At 36.2% G+C, this 18,242-nt stretch overlaps 1 protein-coding gene across 1 annotated transcript; it reads right to left on the bottom strand.

Moving 5' to 3' along the window:
* Positions 1–249: 249 nt before the first annotated feature.
* On the bottom strand, positions 250–16,405 carry LOC116299086 (uncharacterized). The gene is made up of 9 exons (XM_089033910.1): positions 16,148–16,405; positions 8,086–8,124; positions 7,811–7,849; positions 6,176–7,165; positions 4,877–4,989; positions 3,340–3,553; positions 2,862–3,047; positions 1,304–1,355; positions 250–993 (listed from the first exon to the last, which is right to left on the bottom strand). Exons 1-9 carry the CDS (start codon positions 16,224–16,226, stop codon positions 984–986), a joined length of 1,722 nt encoding a protein of 573 aa, XP_088890036.1. The 5' UTR covers positions 16,227–16,405; the 3' UTR covers positions 250–983.
* Positions 16,406–18,242: the final 1,837 nt, after the last annotated feature.

Raw genomic sequence — 18,242 nt, 5'->3', positions numbered from 1 at the left:
ATACATCATACATGCGTGCCGGCTCTCTTTTATAGAAGCAACTCTTGTTAGGATGATATTGTGTTGCCTTCCTAGAATTCGAAAAAGTCTCTCGAAGTGACGTTAATATACTCAAACATGCGTGCTGTATTCTATACTAGAAGTTGTGCCTAAGATGCTATTGATAGCATCTCAACACAGCCGTCCTGTCCTGTACTGTAATGATTGTATTGCATAAACATGTCAACAACAGAAGAAAAATTACAGTAATAATAAGGATGACGTTTATTTACAAAATACACAAGTTACAATTAGTTGCATTAGATCTAGACACCTAAGAAAAACTTCTGCGCATGCGTGCGTTTTCAGTAAGTTTTTCACGAATTACGTGAAGAGTTTTAGAGCGAAACCAAAATGTGCGAAACTTTTTTTTCGTGAATCAGTTTGTGAGATCAAGATCATTGTGATTTTCGAAACGACTTTAAGTTTTGGCATTTTGTGAAGTTAATTTTCCTGTTAAAATTCTTTAAAATTATTTTACAACGGTACCAAGACGGTTTTGATTTATTTGTATAAGGACTCAAATACTTTCTACAAGACAATCCATGCCAGGTCTTGTTGACTGCAGTGCAATAAAAAGAATCTTTCAATCGATTTTCTCTCTGTCTTTAAGCCTGGTGACCCTTTGTGAGCATTGCCATGGTTGCAACAAAATTACTATGGTAACAGTGGTGACTATTACCATGGTAACTGTGGTGAATGTAAGTGGTGTGAATATTACCATGGTAGCTTGTGGTAAACATTACCATGTTAATTTTTGTATAAATAATAGTTAATAAATTACACTATTGCACAGTATGAAGAAGGTCACCATGGTAACCTTGCATCGAATGTAGCGGGCTACCTTGGTGATAATCAGTCTTAACATTAATTGTCAAACATTATTGCTACGAGTGAAAATCAGTGCCGTGGTTATCAACAGGAAGAGTCTTGATATCTTCTTTTCACAACAATCTGTTGAGATAAGATAAACGATTAAAAACCAGAATTATACCGGGAATTTAATAAATAAAGCCTTTTTTAAAATACAAATTTGAGTAGTTCTTACGTACATGGAAACGAATGCCGAAATGGAACGTGCGAGCGCGTGCGGAGTGCTCTTATAATGCACGAGCGTCCAACCAGTCAGAGCGCGAGTTTAATAACACTTATTTTGGAATTATTCATAAATATTTTCTTGAGTCTGCCCTAGTACTCCCTCCGCGCCAATATTATTATTATTATTATTATTATTATTATTATTATTATAAAATTGTAAACTTACAATCTGCTAACGATTAAGCCAAGAATCAAGGCTATTGTCTGTCTCAAAGATGCTAAAAAAAAACAAAAAAAACACCAAATTATTATATTTTTACAAATATCAAATATAACTGAACTACAAAGAAACTACAACTTTATTTAAAGCATAAAGGCAAGCGAGCCAACAGTCAAGCAAAATATTGCCAACCACCCTCCCCTCCTTCGTGATTTCAATCCTTCCTTGGTTGCCTGGCCTTCAATCTTCAATAAGACAACCACCGGCTTCTGGAAGAACAGAATTAGCTCCTTCCTCGTACTCCTGAATGGTAATCTTCCTGCAGGCTATCGAAAAAAAGCTAAGCTGTTATATGCTATTGGTGGTAAGTAGAAGCTTTATCAGATTTTACGGATCATTTTACATTGAATACTATGAAGACCAACTTTTCAAACTTTCCGAGAGTCTTGTTCATTGATAGTATAAATCTTCTCGGCTGCACGACAAAATGGCTCGGCTTCAATAGCCTTAGGATCTATAGTATAGCCGTTATATATTGGTCTATACTAATGTTGGCGAAAACAAAGTCTTTTTGCTTCATATTTATATCAGCTTACTGAGTTGAGTCGTTCAACTTGTTCAGTTTTGTTTGATTGGGTTTCCTGTTGCAGCCTCGACACAGGTAAACCAACGCGAGCGGCAGCAATATTAATTTTCGGTACTGCAACTAGAAATATCTAAAATATTCTTTTTTTTCACAACCTACGAATAATTTTCAAACAAGAACCACAGAACAAGACCGCGCATGCGGTATACGAATGTATATTGAATCACTAAAAGTTATTGCGCATGCTCGGGAATTATTTTTGATTCAATTAAGTTCCGTTATGGCCTTTCATTAGAGAATCAGAGCTAGTTACGTTTCAAAGGCCGAAAAATATCAAGAAATGCATAACCTCCACAGTACAGTTTTTCTTCACCACAGGTAGCCCAAGCTTTATAAAGTAAATGTATCTGAATAGTCTTTATTTGTCCTTATTTGGAATGTTTTTTTGCCATTACAGACTACGTGCCATTCCAAAGAGTGTCATTTATTTGTTAAACGGTTGCTCATTAGAAGACAAATGAATATGGATGTCTCAAATAAATTATAATCTATGGAATGACACGTGATCTGATATAGGAAAACTATGCACCACAACGAAATAGGTCTATTGCTTTAATAAGATAGGACAGACCCTCTATAGTGCTTTGACCGAATTCAGCGCTTTTCAGTGCGTTTTGATATATTCTCTCTCTCCGTACATAATATGTATAGAGGTTTTGCACCATCACGTGACGGCAGCCATGATAGATGGCAGGAACAACGCAATCCTTTTACATAAGAAAGAATTCAATACCCAAGAGCAAGGGGATTTATTGTTCTGCCATCTAACCACAGGCAGCGCATTATGGGCGCTGGCACGTGATGGTGCAAAGCCTCTATTGCTTGAGCTGTGTGTGATCTTCACACTGGAACACATAGATATTTTTCACAATTTCGACACTAAATCATAGTGACAGGGAATATTCAAGCTGTTCCTACCTGCACTGCATGTCTGATCCTTCACTTCTTCGCATTTCACCTCTCGGTATACCACAGCTCCCACGCATGTCGCGTTGCTGGTGACTGCTGAACAGGTCCTCGTTTGATTTGCAAAACCAAGGTGTGAGTCACAGCAATTGTTGAAGAAGCTTTCGACAACGGTTTTATAGCTACTCAAATCAAGACCTGGAAAAGAATGATTTTCAGTTGTTACGATTATGTTTGCTTCGAGTCTTTTGCAAATCGTTGCTGTTGAATTTAAAAAAGGTGACGAAACCGATTACTAGCTATAATTGCTTTCCTTTTTGCTTGGGTGTCAAAGTTTTCCCAATTCGGAATACGTGCCATTTCTTTGGAAATAAGATTTTTGGTTTGACAAAGAAATGATACTCTAAGGAATGGCAGTCTGAAATGGGAAAACATTGCGCCCCCGCCCTTCCCCCCCCCCCCCCCCCTTCCCAAATGCATATTTGTTTACCTGGATACACTTCTTTGATATCAATATATTCTGGGTCAACTGTCAAATTCCCAATTTTTCCTCCTTTAATGGCACTGACCAGAAGTTGTCGAGGATCCGATGTCGATGTGACACCTTTAACGATCACCTCATAGAAGATTATAATGCTCCCTTTTGTAAACTCTTGCACGATGACTTCAACACTAACATTTTGGGCTTCGTATACTTTTTGAATCTGGAAAGGAAAAGCCAGAGAATGAGGTGAAAAGATTGTCGTGCATGCATGGTCTTGTATTTATTCTGAGGATGACTTGCGCTCAGGTTGTCGAAATGTCAGTCAGCACCATCAACAGTCTTTCTCAAGGCTATACTCACCCGGACGATCACTTCTTCACAACAAATAATGTTCGTATTTTATCGTTAATTCATAAATTAATTAATTAATTAATTAATTAAATTCTGGTCTCTAATCCTTAGATTTTACTCTTAGCTTTAAACCCTGGTCTCATAAAATCATAAAACTAGCGAGCCTGTTGACATATATAGTTTTTTGCCACAATTAATCCCACATTCTTAACTTAATATTGAATCGCTATTTCTTTTTTCAAATAGAGAAATACAGGTGACTTAGTAGCCTCCTTTTGCAGACGTTCTTTGTGTCGGTCACTTCTCCCTCTACGACGTTAGTGAGAAGGGAGAAGGGATTGACACAAAGAACGTTTGCAAAGAAGGCCAGCGGCGTAGTGGTGAGAGCACTCGCCTTTCACCATTGTGTCCGAGATTTTATTTGCGGACTCCATATCAAACATTGAGTGTCGTATTTCCCTGTGCCTGTTGTCTGTGAGGCAGACCCACGAGTTAGCATTGTCCCCGTATCCTTCCTCGATTTTACAAAAATTTTCTCTTTTTACTTGTCTTTTTTCTTTTCTTTTCTTCTTCAAAAATGTTCATGTCGAATTCGTTATAAAACGACGGCCTTTTTGTTTGCCGCTTTTCCGCACAATCCAAATATGGAATTGATCATACCACGTATGGAGTGAGCTTTCTCTACTCCAACTTTGACACTAACATATAGAGTAAAGCTTGATATGAGTGTCATGTGTTAGTAGGGTTGTTTATTGGCTCTCTCCTGTCATGTGTTTCCAGGGGTGTTCTCCGGTTTCTCCAGTATTCGGCCTTCCTCCGCAAAAATCAACTTCTCAATTCCAATACTCCAATATCGAGTTTTCTGTTGCTCAGGGTTGGCCTCGATTTTGTGCAGAATATTTGTGTGTTCCAGTGAAGATCCTTCGAATTTCAAAGTGTTTGTATTGTCAAAGTTGTGTATTCTTTACTTTACCGTTGGTATTTTTGAATATTTAGACACTGATTCGAGGCTAACCCTGAATAAATGAGTATGTAATCTAGGACCACAGTGGTATTTTGGAACTCGAAACTGGACTATTCCATCTGGCCGGCGTCCAAAACTCATGATATATAGTCATGAGCCTTTAACTCGGTTGATCGACGTAAGATATATAACGTTAGAATAAGGCCATACAATGAGGAATTAACTTACCGCATCTTTGAAAATCTTTTCTGTCTCCTTGTATAATGAGCTAGTTTTTTCCAGTAATCTTTTATCCCATGGGGACTTTGATTTGACACTGCCTTGGATTCGTGTTGTGAGAGCTAAATACAACAAAATATAATATATATCATAACATAACATGTTTGGTAAGCTACAGTTGTAAGTGCTATCTAGTAGTTCCTCTGTATCTAGTGGTCACCCAGTATCTAGTAATACATCTGTATCTAGTGGTCACCCTATATCTAGTAGTCCCTCTGTATCTAGTGGTTACCCTGTATCTAGTAGTCCCTCTGTATCTAGTGGTTACCCTGCATCTAGTAGTCCCTCTGTATCTAGTGGTTACCCTGTATCTAGTAGTCCCTCTGTATCTAGTGGTCACCCTGTATCTAGTAGTCCCTCTGTATCTAGTGGTTACCCTGTATCTAGTAGTCCCTCTGTATCTAGTGGTTACCCTGTATCTAGTAGTCCCTCTGTATCTAGTGGTCACCCTGTATCTAGTAGTACCTCTGTATCTAGTGGTCACCCTGTATCTAGTAGTTCCTCTGTATCTAGTGGTCACCCTGTATCTAGTAGTCCCTCTGTATCTAGTGGTTACCATGTATCTAGTAGTCCCTCTGTATCTAGTGGTCACCCTGTATCTAGTAGTCCCTCGGTATCTAGTGGTTACCCTGTATCTAGTAATACCTCTGTATCTAGTGGTCACCCAGTATCTAGTAATACATCTGTATCTAGTGGTCACCCTGTATCTAGTAATACCTCTGTATCTAGTGGTTACCCTGTATCTAGTAGTTCCTCTGTATCTAGTAGTTACCCTGTATCTAGTAGTCCCTCTGTATCTAGTGGTTACCCTGTATCTAGTAGTTCCTCTGTATCTAGTGGTTACCCTGTATCTAGTAGTCCCTCTGTATCTAGTGGTCACCCCGTATCTAGTAGTCCCTCTGTATCTAGTAGTCCCTCTGTATCTAGTAATACCTCTGTATCTAGTGGTCACCCTGTATCTAGTAATACCTCTGTATCTAGTGGTCACCCTGTATCTAGTAATACCTCTGTATCTAGTGGTCACCCTGTATCTAGTAATACCTCTGTATCTAGTGGTCACCCTGTATCTAGTAATACCTCTGTATCTAGTGGTCACCCTGTATCTAGTAGTCCCTCTGTATCTAGTGGTCACCCTGTGTCTATTTGTTCCCCTCATTGTATCTATATCACAATGAATAGAAGTTGTCTGCCAATCCAAATGATTCTGAATCTCAGTAAGAAATGTTCACCGTTCATTAATAGACTTACTTGGTTTAGAAGTTGGCGTTACTGAAGATGTTGCTGTTGTAGGAGTACTTGAAGTAGTGGATGATTGAGTTGTACTCGAAGTTGTCGAAACCGATGTTGATGTCTGACTTGCAACACCAGTCGTTGCTGTGGGTTGGATGACCCCAGCAGTTGAAGTAGCGGTTTGGGTGGCGCTACTAGTCGAGGTTGTAGTTGGGGAGGCACCAGCAGTCGTGGTTGTAGTTAGGGAGGCATCAGCAGTCGCGGTTGTAATTGAGGAGGTATCAGCAGTCGTGGTTGTAGTTGAGGAGGCATCAGCAGTCGTGGTTGTAGTTGGGGAGGCATCAGTAGAGGTGGTTGTATTTGAGGAGGCATCAGCAGTCGTGGTTGTAGTTGGGGAGGCATCAGCAGTCGTGGTTGTAGTTGGGGAGGCATCAGCAGTGGTGGTTGTAGTTAGGGAGGCAACAGCAGTCGGGGTTGTAGTTGGGGAGGCATCAGCAGTCGGGGTTGTAGTTGGGGAGGCATCAGCAGTGGTGGTTGTAGTTAGGGAGGCAACAGCAGTCGGGGTTGTAGTTGGGGAGGCATCAGTAGTGGTGGTTGTAGTTGAGGAGGTATCAGACGTCGTGGTTGTAGTTAGAGAGGCATCAATCGTGGTTGTAGTTGAGGTTGCATCAACAGTCGTGGTTGTAGTTGGGGAGGCATCAGTCGTGGTTGTATTTGAGGAGGCATCAGCAGTCGTGGTTGTAGTTGGAGACGGGACTCCATGAACAGCAGTGGATTGAGTGGCTGAAGCAGTCGTTGCGTTTGTGAATGAGCTCGTTGGTACTCCAGTAGTTGAAGATTCGCTTTTGGCAAGAACAGTAGAGTTTGTAGCTGCAGTCGGGGTTATAATCGGAGTGCTCATTATTGTAAAGGACATGTTGAGACTTGTTGAGTTCTGAACCACTGTAGTGGTTGGTAATACCAGAACACTAGAACTGGAATTAGCATTCACCGTCGACTGGTTATTACCTGAAAAATATTTTTTTAAGTGTGAAATTGTCGAAACTCTGAAAGACTTATAAATAAAGCTGTGCAACAATCACAAGATCATTTTAAGACCCAGCAACGAGTAGGGATCGGATTTTGGTTTTTCATTTAGTTGTTTGTCTGCAGTAAATGAAAGTTGCTCATTGATCTTGTTGTGTGGGATCAAAGCTTGATATTTTCGCCTCATACATATATAGCTTTTGTCGTTTGCCATTTTAATATACAAGAACAAATTTGGATATGAACTAGCTATAAATTTGCTCCAAGTTACCGTGGGGAAGAACAGAGGAAGAGGGTGGTTTGCGCTCACCATAACGGATCTTGTGTATCGTTCATGACCTTCTTTTTTGGCCAACTATTCATACACACTTATTATTCAATTTTCAAACACTGTACAAAGTCCAATTTTCTGGTTGGTTGATTCGTACCACGTGATGACGTAGTTATGACGTGCCACCGTGACGATGTCATTATCGTGTTGTAAAACCGAGAATTCCAGACCTTGAGAGGATATAGGGGCGCGCGCGTGCGCGTTTTGGCGCGAAAAGTTCACGCTAAATCCATATGCAACCCATCAGTATAAGCGATACTAGAATAATCAAAATTGAAAAATTCTTTCTAATTTACCTGTTGTAGGAGTTGCTGTCGTTGAATTCTGTGCCTCCACTGACGAAACGAAAAGAGAAAGAAAAGAAATTTAAAACTATAATAAACATTTAAAGATTGCCGTTATGATGATGAAGAAGACAGGATAGGTTTCATTAGTGAGGTGAGTTTAAAATGAGAGGAGAATATTTGGGAATGACGTGTTGTTCGAAATGAGTTCACGCTAAATCCATATGCAACCCATCAGTATAAGCGATACTAGAATAATCAAAATTGAAAAATTCTTTCTGATTTACCTGTTGTGGGAGTTGCTGTCGTTGAATTCTGTGCCTCCACTGACGAAACGAAAAGAGAAAGAAAAGAAATTTAAAACTATAATAAACATTTAAAGATTGCCGTTATGATGATGAAGAAGACAGGATAGGTTTCATTAGTGAGGTGAGTTTAAAATGAGAGGAGAATATTTGGGAATGACGTGTTGTTCGAAATGATTAAGCATTGCACTAAGACGAATGGACTACTTTGACGATACGGCGGCCATCTTGGATCGCAAGGCATTTTGGGGCGTCCGGGGGGCAAACAAAGCTTTGTTTTAGTAATGACGTCGATTGATATTAATGCTCACCGCAAAAATTTACAACAACAACAACAACAACAACAAAAAGGAAATAAGACGGCACAAAAAGAAAGACAAACAAACGACAGTATATGTTTCCCGTCATCTTTGTTTTGTTTTGCCCCCTGGCAAGATGGACGCCGTATCTTCGAAGACTTAGTCCATTAGGTCCATTGATTCTGTGAATATGAAATAACAGTGCGCGTGAACTAATTCATGCATGGTAAGAAGTTAGTAAAATTAATTTAACAAATCAAGACGACATTCTAAGACAACCAATCTGGTTCAATAGACTGATAAAGGTAAATGCTGAAAATATATCTATAAAAAGACTAGCAACGAAAGGTGTGAAGTCAGTGCATCAGGTATGGATAGGAAAGGAACCGACATGGAAAGAAGCTAAAGAACAAGGGTGGAGTGACATGGATTATCTATTATGGAGAGCCATTTTAAATGCGATTCCAAAAGAATGGAAAATAAAACTAAGACAGCAAAATAGTTTGGGTAGAGACAGATTAAAAACAATGCAGAAAGTTACCTACATCGGTAAGGGATATGAGAGGTATCCGGTGGAAAAGATAAACACAAAAATGATTTATTGGATGTTTATCAAATGGAAGGATTTTAAACCAACTGCCCAAAAATGTATAGAAAAAAAGTTGAAAATTGAAGGTATTGATTGGTCATCGGTCTATTCAAGGATTTACGAAAGTACTATAGATACAAAATTAAGGGCTTTTCAGTATAAAATTTTAAATAGTTGTTTATATCTGAATCAGAAATTGTATGTTTTCAAACTAGTTCTTTCTCCAAAATGTAGTTTTTGTTTAGAAGAAAATGAAACAATGTCTCACTTTTATGTAGAGTGTGTTGAAACTAGAAATTTTTATTTCAAGTGTTGTGAATGGCTAAAAGGGGCTTCAATAGTACTTCCTGTTTTAAATTTTGAAAACATTCTATTAGGAAATAGTGAAGATGTTTTGGTCAATTTTTTGTTTGTTTTGTGGAAATATGTTGTGTATCAGTGTAGAAGCAAGCCAAAAATTCCAGTGTTAAATGATTTTCAAACAAGTTTAAGATATTATGAAAAGTTAGAATATGAAGTAGCTAAAAAAAGGTCGAAATTGTTAGTGCATTAAAAAAAATATGAAAAGATAAGGGTGATTTTGTAAGTTGATTGGAATATCGAACGGATGAAATAGTGATATCTAAAATATAGTTTAAATAAATAAATTTAAAAATTAGTAGCATTGTAAATTAGACGACCCTCTGTAAAGAAAAAAAAATTTTTTTGTATTGTTTTCAAGTAAGAATTATAAATGTTGTAAAAAAAATATTGTAAAAATAAAAAAATAAAATAAAAAAGACCGGAAAAAAAACAACCAAAAAACAAAAAAAAAACAGTGCGCGTGAACAGATCACGTTCGAGTAGATATTAATATTCACAGATCCCCAAATTATTATCTAGCTTCCTGGTTACTGTTGCTACGTCGGACAAGCTAAAATGTGTTTTTGATATACAGCATGGAACAGACACCGATTGCTGAAAATTATAAATGTCTGCCTTAGAATAAATGCAATTTTAACTAAAATTTTCCCGTAAGTATTTTCAGTTCGTAGAACTTCTAGAAAGTTTAAATTTCAAGTTATATCAAGAAAAGCACCATGCTTGCGATCGCACAAGGTTTGGCCATTGAACGAATAGCACACAATGCGATGCTTCGTGCATAATCATGTCAGTGATTCGTGATAGGAGAAAAGAAAAAATTCAATTTAGCACGTAACCTCGTACTGAAAACTATCAATACCTATAGCGAAGCATATCTCAAAGGTGGGCTATTTTTGGAGTGCAACCACGTCTCAAAATCCCTTGAGATATAAATAACGATGAAACAGCCGCCATCTTGGTTGATCTAACGATAGAAGCTAATGAGGGATTGCTTCAATTGCCCTAATTCACTATGACGTCACATCAAAACAATCTATTGTTTAAACGCAAAGGATCATGGTCGTCGGAGGGGGTCAAATCAACGCAAATTCACCGAAAATTGTTCTTAAACCCGTATCAATCCACGAAGAGAAGTAGAATAGCCAGCAAACGCTCAGAATATTTTTTAGTACATATTAACACATATTATATTTGAAAACCAGGCCATTTTAGATTAAACTGTTTCGCTAGGAGCAAATTTTGTTGAATTTTCTATTGGATTGGCGATTCTATCCCCCACATAAACAAGCAGTGACATCATAGTGAATTAGGTCAATTTAGTAGGTAGCCTCGTACTGAAACCTATCGAATACCTAGCGAGGCACATCTCGTAAGTGGGCTATAAATAACGATCGTCAGCCAATATGGCGGCTATGACGTAATATGCACCCCAAGAATTGTAGACAAACACTTGCACTGATGAAGGATTTAAACTTGATGAAATAATAAAGAACAACCTAGAAGAAATGATTATCAATTATCCATTAGAATGGGCTGCCTACTCTGACGTTCCTCGCCTTAAAAAGGAATATTCTGGAAGGAGTTTATTTACGAAAAATTAAATAAACTAGTTTCTCTGAACAACGATGCATTTGTATTTTCGTGGTCACTTTCAAGTTAAAATTTGGAGACTACTTTTTCATTTATCGTAATATAAAAATGAGTTAGGGACTCAGTGTTAGGTTGATCGAAACTTGTAGAAGCCAAACATATTTTGGTAATTTATTGATTAAATATTTATTTTTTGCTAATTAATTGTTTTCATTTTTATTTTGTCATATTGTATTTCACTCGCCATCTTTCTTTAATGATAAAGTTTTTCAATAACATACCTAATATACCTTAGTAAAATAAGACAAAACTGAACTAGAATTGAAGGATTTAAGTAACTGATTTTTCGTTTTTATTTGAACTATGTAAGTTAGCCAATACAGAAAAAATACTTTATGGTTCTTACTGAAGTTTTATCGGTTCATTTACTTCGCGAAATTAATGATTTGTGTGTTCTCAAACTGAACTCAAACTTTAAAAACCTGAGTTGTTTTTATTTTAGAGTCGAATTTTTAGAGTCAGAATTTTTGTTAAAGGCCTAATACTCGGCAAATCCGAAATCCTATATTTTTTTATGAAAAAAGAAATTCGTAGCGAGGAAAAGTTATTGAAACGGATGAAAAAACGAGAGTTTAAGAATTCTTCATCATGGTAAGGCTAGGAAGTTAAGTGAATAGCCTCAGGTAATGTAGGAGTTAGTCAAGTTACCGTTAACTGCTATTAATAGTCATAGTGCTAGCAGCTTTCCACATTTGAAGTTCATAGTGAGTGATAGTTGTCGTAAATAGTCGCTCTGCCTGGAAAACGCTTCAGTAGTCTACAATCAAAGCAAGTAACTTTGACAGCCGGGTAACTTCAACGTCAAGACATACTGATATGAACAATTCCATTGTGTCTTCGAGCATTGCCAACAGCGGGGGAAAATAATGCTTTTATCCCATATTCATCATTTTCGTCAAATAGAAACTGAAAACAGCGGGGGCAACCAAACTTTATTATCGCCAGCCAGATAAAATGCAAATTGAAGTATTTTTTGACTTTGAAGTTTGTGCCTCGTGATGTTACTATGGAGATGAAATAACATAGTCTTTTTTCCAAGCATTTTTCGAATTAAAACTGTTTTAAGATTTTTTAGATAATAGTCATTTTAATCTTATCATAAAGTTCAAACATTGTTGTGTTAGGATCGATCACAAACAGAAAAACGTAAACTTTTTCAACAGTTGGAGATTTTACTCTAGAAAACTCTGGAGGAAAAAAAGTGGATTGCGTATGGGAATCGTGAAGCAGGAAAATATGAAGGGGTTTTGATTATAAGCTGACACAGTAGTTTTGCGCGGACTAGGAGGTGTTGGAAAAGGTTTGAAAAGTTTGGGGTTGGTTAGCATGCAAATACATTACTATCACCAACATTATAATCATTGTCAATGCATCATCATCATCATTATGCAGTACCATCGTTATTATCATCATTATTATAATCAGTATTATAGTCGTCAATGCATCATCAGAATTATAATCGTCAATGCATCATTATCGCTATCATCATCATCAGCATCGTTATCATCATCATTAAAATCGTCAACATTATTGATAATGGTCAATTCATCATCATCATAACTTTCATCATCATCATCATTACTATCATATCATCATAATCATCATAATCATCATTATATTGTGACCATCATTGCTATCATCAGCATTATAATCGTCAATACATCATCAGCACTATCATCACCATCATCATTCTCACTTTCATCATCATCTTTATTATCATCAACATCACAATCGTCAATGCATCATCAGCATTATAATTGTAATGCATCATCATCGCTATCATTATCACCTTCTCTTCCATCATCAACATCAACATCACAATCCTCAATGTATTATCAAGTACGCATTTCGAGTCGAGAAAAAGATATGTTGCAATAACACTCACTAGCTTTACCAACATCACATCTCAAACTTAATCTTCCTCGCGTATTTTACAATCTGTAGCACAAAGCATTTACTGAGTTCATAACTGAACTTACTTCGAGTATAAAATGTTTTTATAGGACGGAGAAATTATGATAAATCCATAGGAAATTCAAAAATGAGAAAGAAAAAGTGATAGAATTGAAGACGTCGAATAGTGTTATCTGAACGTACGTGCCCTGCAGCAGGAATTATAGGTTAACGATCCGCACTTGTTAAAATGTAGTGAATGGAAAGTGCATGTGTATTGACGTGCTTTGTCTTCCGTCTTTCCTGGCGCACGTCTTGAAATAGAAAACACAATAATCATTTTTATTTTTAAATTATAATAATTATAATAATTTAAACTTTGTTATTTGTATAATTTTCATATTATATGTTGTATAATTATAGTATATTGAAGACCACCTGAAAATTATCAATCTGGTAACGTTGTACCCTGTCTAACAAAAGTGTGTTTTTATTATCTATATTTTACATTCGCTGATAGACAAGTTAGTGTTGCTGTGAGAAACGGGCCAGAAGAATGCGCGGAACGTTGGATTTTAAAGGAAAGAACAAATAAATGGACGAAAGGATGAAAGAATGAATGAATAAACGGAAGAACGAAACGAACAAAAGAAGTTGTAGATGAGCAAACGTAAGAAAGAAAGAACGAATTAAAGAAGCAGGAACTTCGATATATCTTTTTATTCTCTGGGTGTCTTACGGGGACTGAAATTGCTTTTCCCGAACCCCGTACGTCCAGGAAATGAATTCTAAAACAAAGCCTACGAGGTATCGCTTTGGAATAATAGCCAATTTACGCCTGCGTTTTGCTGTATCGGACAGCTGAAAAAATGCCAAGCTCTAAAAACATTTGAACCATATGTAACGCTGGCATTACTCATGGTATCGCTTTGGAATAATAGCCAATTTACGTCTGCGTTTTGCTGTATCAGACAGCTGAAAAAATGCAAAGCTCTAACAACATTTGAACCATATGTAACGCTGGCAATGCTGGCCTCTAAGGAATGAATTTCTAGCCGAAGCTTTGTTAGCACGGAATGGCGGCCGCTTCTAGTCCAAAATGGATCAATAATGCAATTAGGAACCCTGAAAAGTTGCACCAGTCTTTTAGAAAAGGTGCTTTCCGCACTATTGTCAGACGTTTTGAAAATCGAAAAAATACCTGTTTAGTTTTAAAGATAGATTTTTGAAAACGTTATACTATTATTTTACACTTTTGTTTTTTGTTTTGTTATTAACTTTCGTTAAGGATTTCCACATGAATTAAAAATGGAATAAACTTTGAGAAATGAGAAGAAAAAAAAAAAAAATAATGAAGAGAAAAAGAGAATGAAAAAGAATGAAAAAAAGGAAAAGAAAGGAAGAAAGAAAGAAGCATAGATAAGAAAAGGGGAAAATAATATTCCTTTATAAGGAAAGCAAATAGAAATGTTAAAAAACAACAGCAGGGAAAATACATTGAACTGTACGTTCAGTCTGTCTTCGTATAACTGTGAGTTAGACGACACGACATATAGTCTTCTAAGGGTTTTTTTTCAGATAGCTCGAGACCTTAACATATATAATTTTCAAAATTACATTTAAAAAATCAATCATTACAAAATACATTGAACTGTACGTTCAGTCTGTCTTCGTATAACTCAGTGTGAGTTAGACAACACGATATATAGTCTTCTAAGAATTCTTTTCAGATAGCTCGAGACCTTAACATAATTTTCTCGATCAGCTCGATCCAATAATAAATAGATATTCCCCTTTTTTGTAAATTTGGAACACCTTCCGTAAACAACCATTTAGCATTTTTTATTATTTCCTAGCAAGTTTAGTTAAATGTTCGACCAGAATGCAATTTTGCTCAACTTCTCAATAGGTTAAATATTTCTTCCTGAATATAATCTTAATCGTCCAAAATCAAGTAGAGAAAGAAAAAGTTACATCGTTCTGTTTGCGAGATTCAATGGATACTTTCCCAGCTTATTAAACTCTATACATTAGGATTTATCTTTATGGGAAACGAATTAATTTGACAAACCGTTTGACATTTTTTTGAGAAGATAAAGGTTTTATCTTGATCGAAAACGAAATTCCTTTTCCGCGATCTGTGAATTAGCCGCGTCAAGAACCAAGTTGTTTCAGAAATTTCTAGGAAAATTTGGGAATTCATTTTCAATTTTCTGATGTAGAATTCTTTTTACTGCAAAGAAACTGAGAGAAAATAAAAAAACAAGAAAAGCAAGCAAAAAAGTTGAAAATGAAAAAGAAAAAAGTGGTAAAAAATTATAGATTATTTTGTTCATAGAATTATTATATTATTTTGTTTATTTTCTCCCTCTCAATTCGTCGTTTACTGCATAACTCGAAACGAAAAGTTCAAGCAACCATCATTCATATCGTTTGTTTTGATTTGTAACTAGGAAGGGTGTTCTGGATCATTCCATTCCATTCCAAGCTCACTAGGCATGAATATTGTCTATTGTTTATGTGTTTTCCAAAATTTATATTAGCTCGAAGCCGAAAAATCTTCGCTTTATGACTAGAAAAAATATTTGACCTCGCAAAATTCATTTCCAGGCAATGTAAAATAAGTTTATGGAAGAAGTTATATCGACATATCTTACTCAAAACTATTCACAGAAACTAATTACTCGCAAAGCTTACGTCTATGACTATTATTTGCATGGCAACCTAGCTTGTTTTTCCGTTGCCAAGGAGACACCTTTCTTTTCTTTTTCAAAATTTGAAGCCAGTTTAATAGGTCTATATCGACTCGTGAGAGTTAAAGTCATTTTTTGACGCATCGATTAAGGATATTGGGCCTAGTTTTTCACAACACTTTTATGTTTTCGAAATATATTTATTTTGCTAAAAATTATTATATATTTAGATGAAGTAGCAAACAAATTTTCAAAAAGATTTCAACGACTAACCCGGCACACATTCGATATGAATCAGCGAAAACAACACAGATGTTTTCAAGAGTCCGTGTTCAAAATTTGAAGTGCACTTGAAACATCTTATCGCTCGAATGTACGCGATAGTAACTATGACACTTTTCTGTCATCTTGTTCTTGTCAGTCGACTCTAGCATCTCCCCCCCATATTTTTCATTTTCCTTCTACCAGAGCAAAGTTACTGTATTGAGTGTGCTATCCAAACTATAACCGGTAAATGATAAGTAGGTAAAAGTTAGCGGACAAGCCCAGTAGCTCACCTGTGGTTGAGAAGATGGCAATGAAGGAATAGAAGATGAAAGTGCGTGCAATCCCGAGTATCATTCTTCTGCGACACATTATCTTCCACACTGAATGATCCCAGTATTTTACCAGTTAGTAGATTATTTTTTTCGATCTTCGATCGATGTCAGAAGGTGTGAATGTACTTATCAGTTACTTAAGAGTTGTTTGAAGATTTTTTCTTAGTGTCTTTGACTAATAGATCAGATGAACTGATCATGCAATTGTGCAATCTGTCAAACTGTTCCGTTGTCAAATAGATAGGAATTACGTGGTGTCCCCAGCAGGACTAGCACACTTATGGGCGGGGAATAACTAGCCAATCAGATTCAAGGCAATAGCACGCATATATTGTGTAACCTCTTTTGGATTGTCAATCACATGAAAATAAATTGATAATCATTTGGTATCCCGCTAGCTGATTTGGGTGAAGATGTTTTGATCGAATCCTCATTGGATGTGTTTTCATAAACAATGTATTTGAATCCTTTTCGACTAAAAACACCTTTCACTTTATGTGTGTCGTCATTAAGGCATATCCAATATTCATCCCTCGTTCTCCTTAGATTTAGACAGACATTGTAGTAAGGGTTTGATTTATAGAATATTTTTTAAGAAGGGATTAAGTTTGTACGAGTTGTGAAAGCATGATGAACTAATAATCATATCAAAATCATCAAAATTATCTTAACAGCAAGTATGGAGTAGAGAAGTTTAATTAACGTTAGACTTTCGTTCAAGGAGAAACGGAAACTAAAGAAGGAACTAGTTAATAATACTTTTCAACTTTTACGAGAGCGTTTCCTTAAACCTTCAATCTCTTATATATGGAAAGGAAGAAAGAAAGAGAGAGAGAGAGAGAGAGAGAGAGAGATGTCTTTTTTTTAACCTCGGGAAATTTCATCAATGTACAAATTGGTTTTCATGAAAACCGAGTTGATAGGTAATATATATCAAAAATTGATAATAACGTTAAGAATATATAGACAGATTATGAAAAAAATTATCATCTACCCCCCAAAAATATTATAGTAATTAAAGTGTTAAGGACCAACAGACCGGCGAAAGATTCCTCTTAAAAGATTTTAAATTATTGGACAGTCTGACACTTTGGGGTAACGAGTTCCACACTTTTGCACCGTCATAAGAGAGAGCTCTTTTTAAAAACTCAGTGCTGGGTTTCGGTAACTTTAAGCACTTCTCTCTACCACGAAGATCGTAGGTATTTTCTTGAAAATAAAAGAGTTCCCTTACAGATTTTGGTGCAAGTGCGTTTAAAGTCTTAAACATCATTATTGCTTTATGCTCCTTTCTTCTTCTTTGTAAGCTTTTCCAGCCTAAAGAAGTTAAAATATCACTAGATCTGACATCGTAGCTGCTTTTTGTTATTATTCTTGCAGCTCTATTTTGCATTTTTTGTAATCTTTCAGCAGACGTTACTGGTAAATTATCCCATACCACGTCACAATAATCAAACCAAGGTAAAACGAGAGCCTCATATATGGTAATAGCTGTCTCCAAGGGGATGTAATCGCGGACTCGTTTTATGCCACTCAATCCAGAAGATATTTTTTTACAAATGTAATCAATATGAGCAGCCCAAGACACCCGTTCGTCAATCACAACACCCAGAGTTTTTGCTGTAGAGACTCTAGTAGTTGGTTTGCTATTTAAATATATGTGTGGTTCGGAGGTAATTTTCTTTAATTTATCGTAGAGAGAGAGAGAGAGAGAGAGAGGCTTTCTCAGGTTTTGTATAGTACATGGCTACTGCTATCATGACTAAACATAATGAGAGAAAAAATTGTTATTCAAAACACCGGCATCCTCTTTAGTAACAAAATATACCTATCTTTAATTTTTTAAATACAATAGTTTAAAGTTCAACAATAAGAAAAGAAACGAAAGAATAAATATGCAATTTTTTAGACAAAAATGGAAATTTTTTTTTAAAGTGGAAAAATAAGAAAAGCAACAAAAGCAGTTAAAAAAAGGTAAGATTGCAGTTATTTTTTTCTACCCGATAAAAAAAAACAAAACAAAACAAAAAACAACAGAACAAAAACAAATCAA

This window comes from Actinia tenebrosa, unplaced genomic scaffold (genome assembly GCF_029948245.1).
Source record: "Actinia tenebrosa isolate PJP-AT-01 unplaced genomic scaffold, QUT_ActTen_1.0 PGA_scaffold2__45_contigs__length_23673736, whole genome shotgun sequence".
Classification (NCBI taxonomy): Eukaryota; Metazoa; Cnidaria; class Anthozoa; order Actiniaria; family Actiniidae; genus Actinia; species Actinia tenebrosa.
The sequence above is the reverse complement of the archived record's forward strand: the minus strand, read 5'-3'. Positions and strand labels throughout refer to the sequence as shown.

What these genes read in the sequence shown, in the direction of transcription:
- LOC116299086 (XM_089033910.1), bottom strand. Translation starts at nt 16,226, where the DNA reads ATGTGTCGCAGAAGAATGATACTCGGGATTGCACGCACTTTCATCTTC. An exon ending in GACAGCAACTCCTACAACAG is followed by an intron (nt 7,166 to 7,810) that starts GTAAATTAGAAA and finishes AATATTTTTCAG; the next exon opens with GTAATAACCAGTCGACGGTG. An exon ending in TATCAAAGAAGTGTATCCAG is followed by an intron (nt 3,048 to 3,339) that starts GTAAACAAATAT and finishes ATTCTTTTCCAG; the next exon opens with GTCTTGATTTGAGTAGCTAT.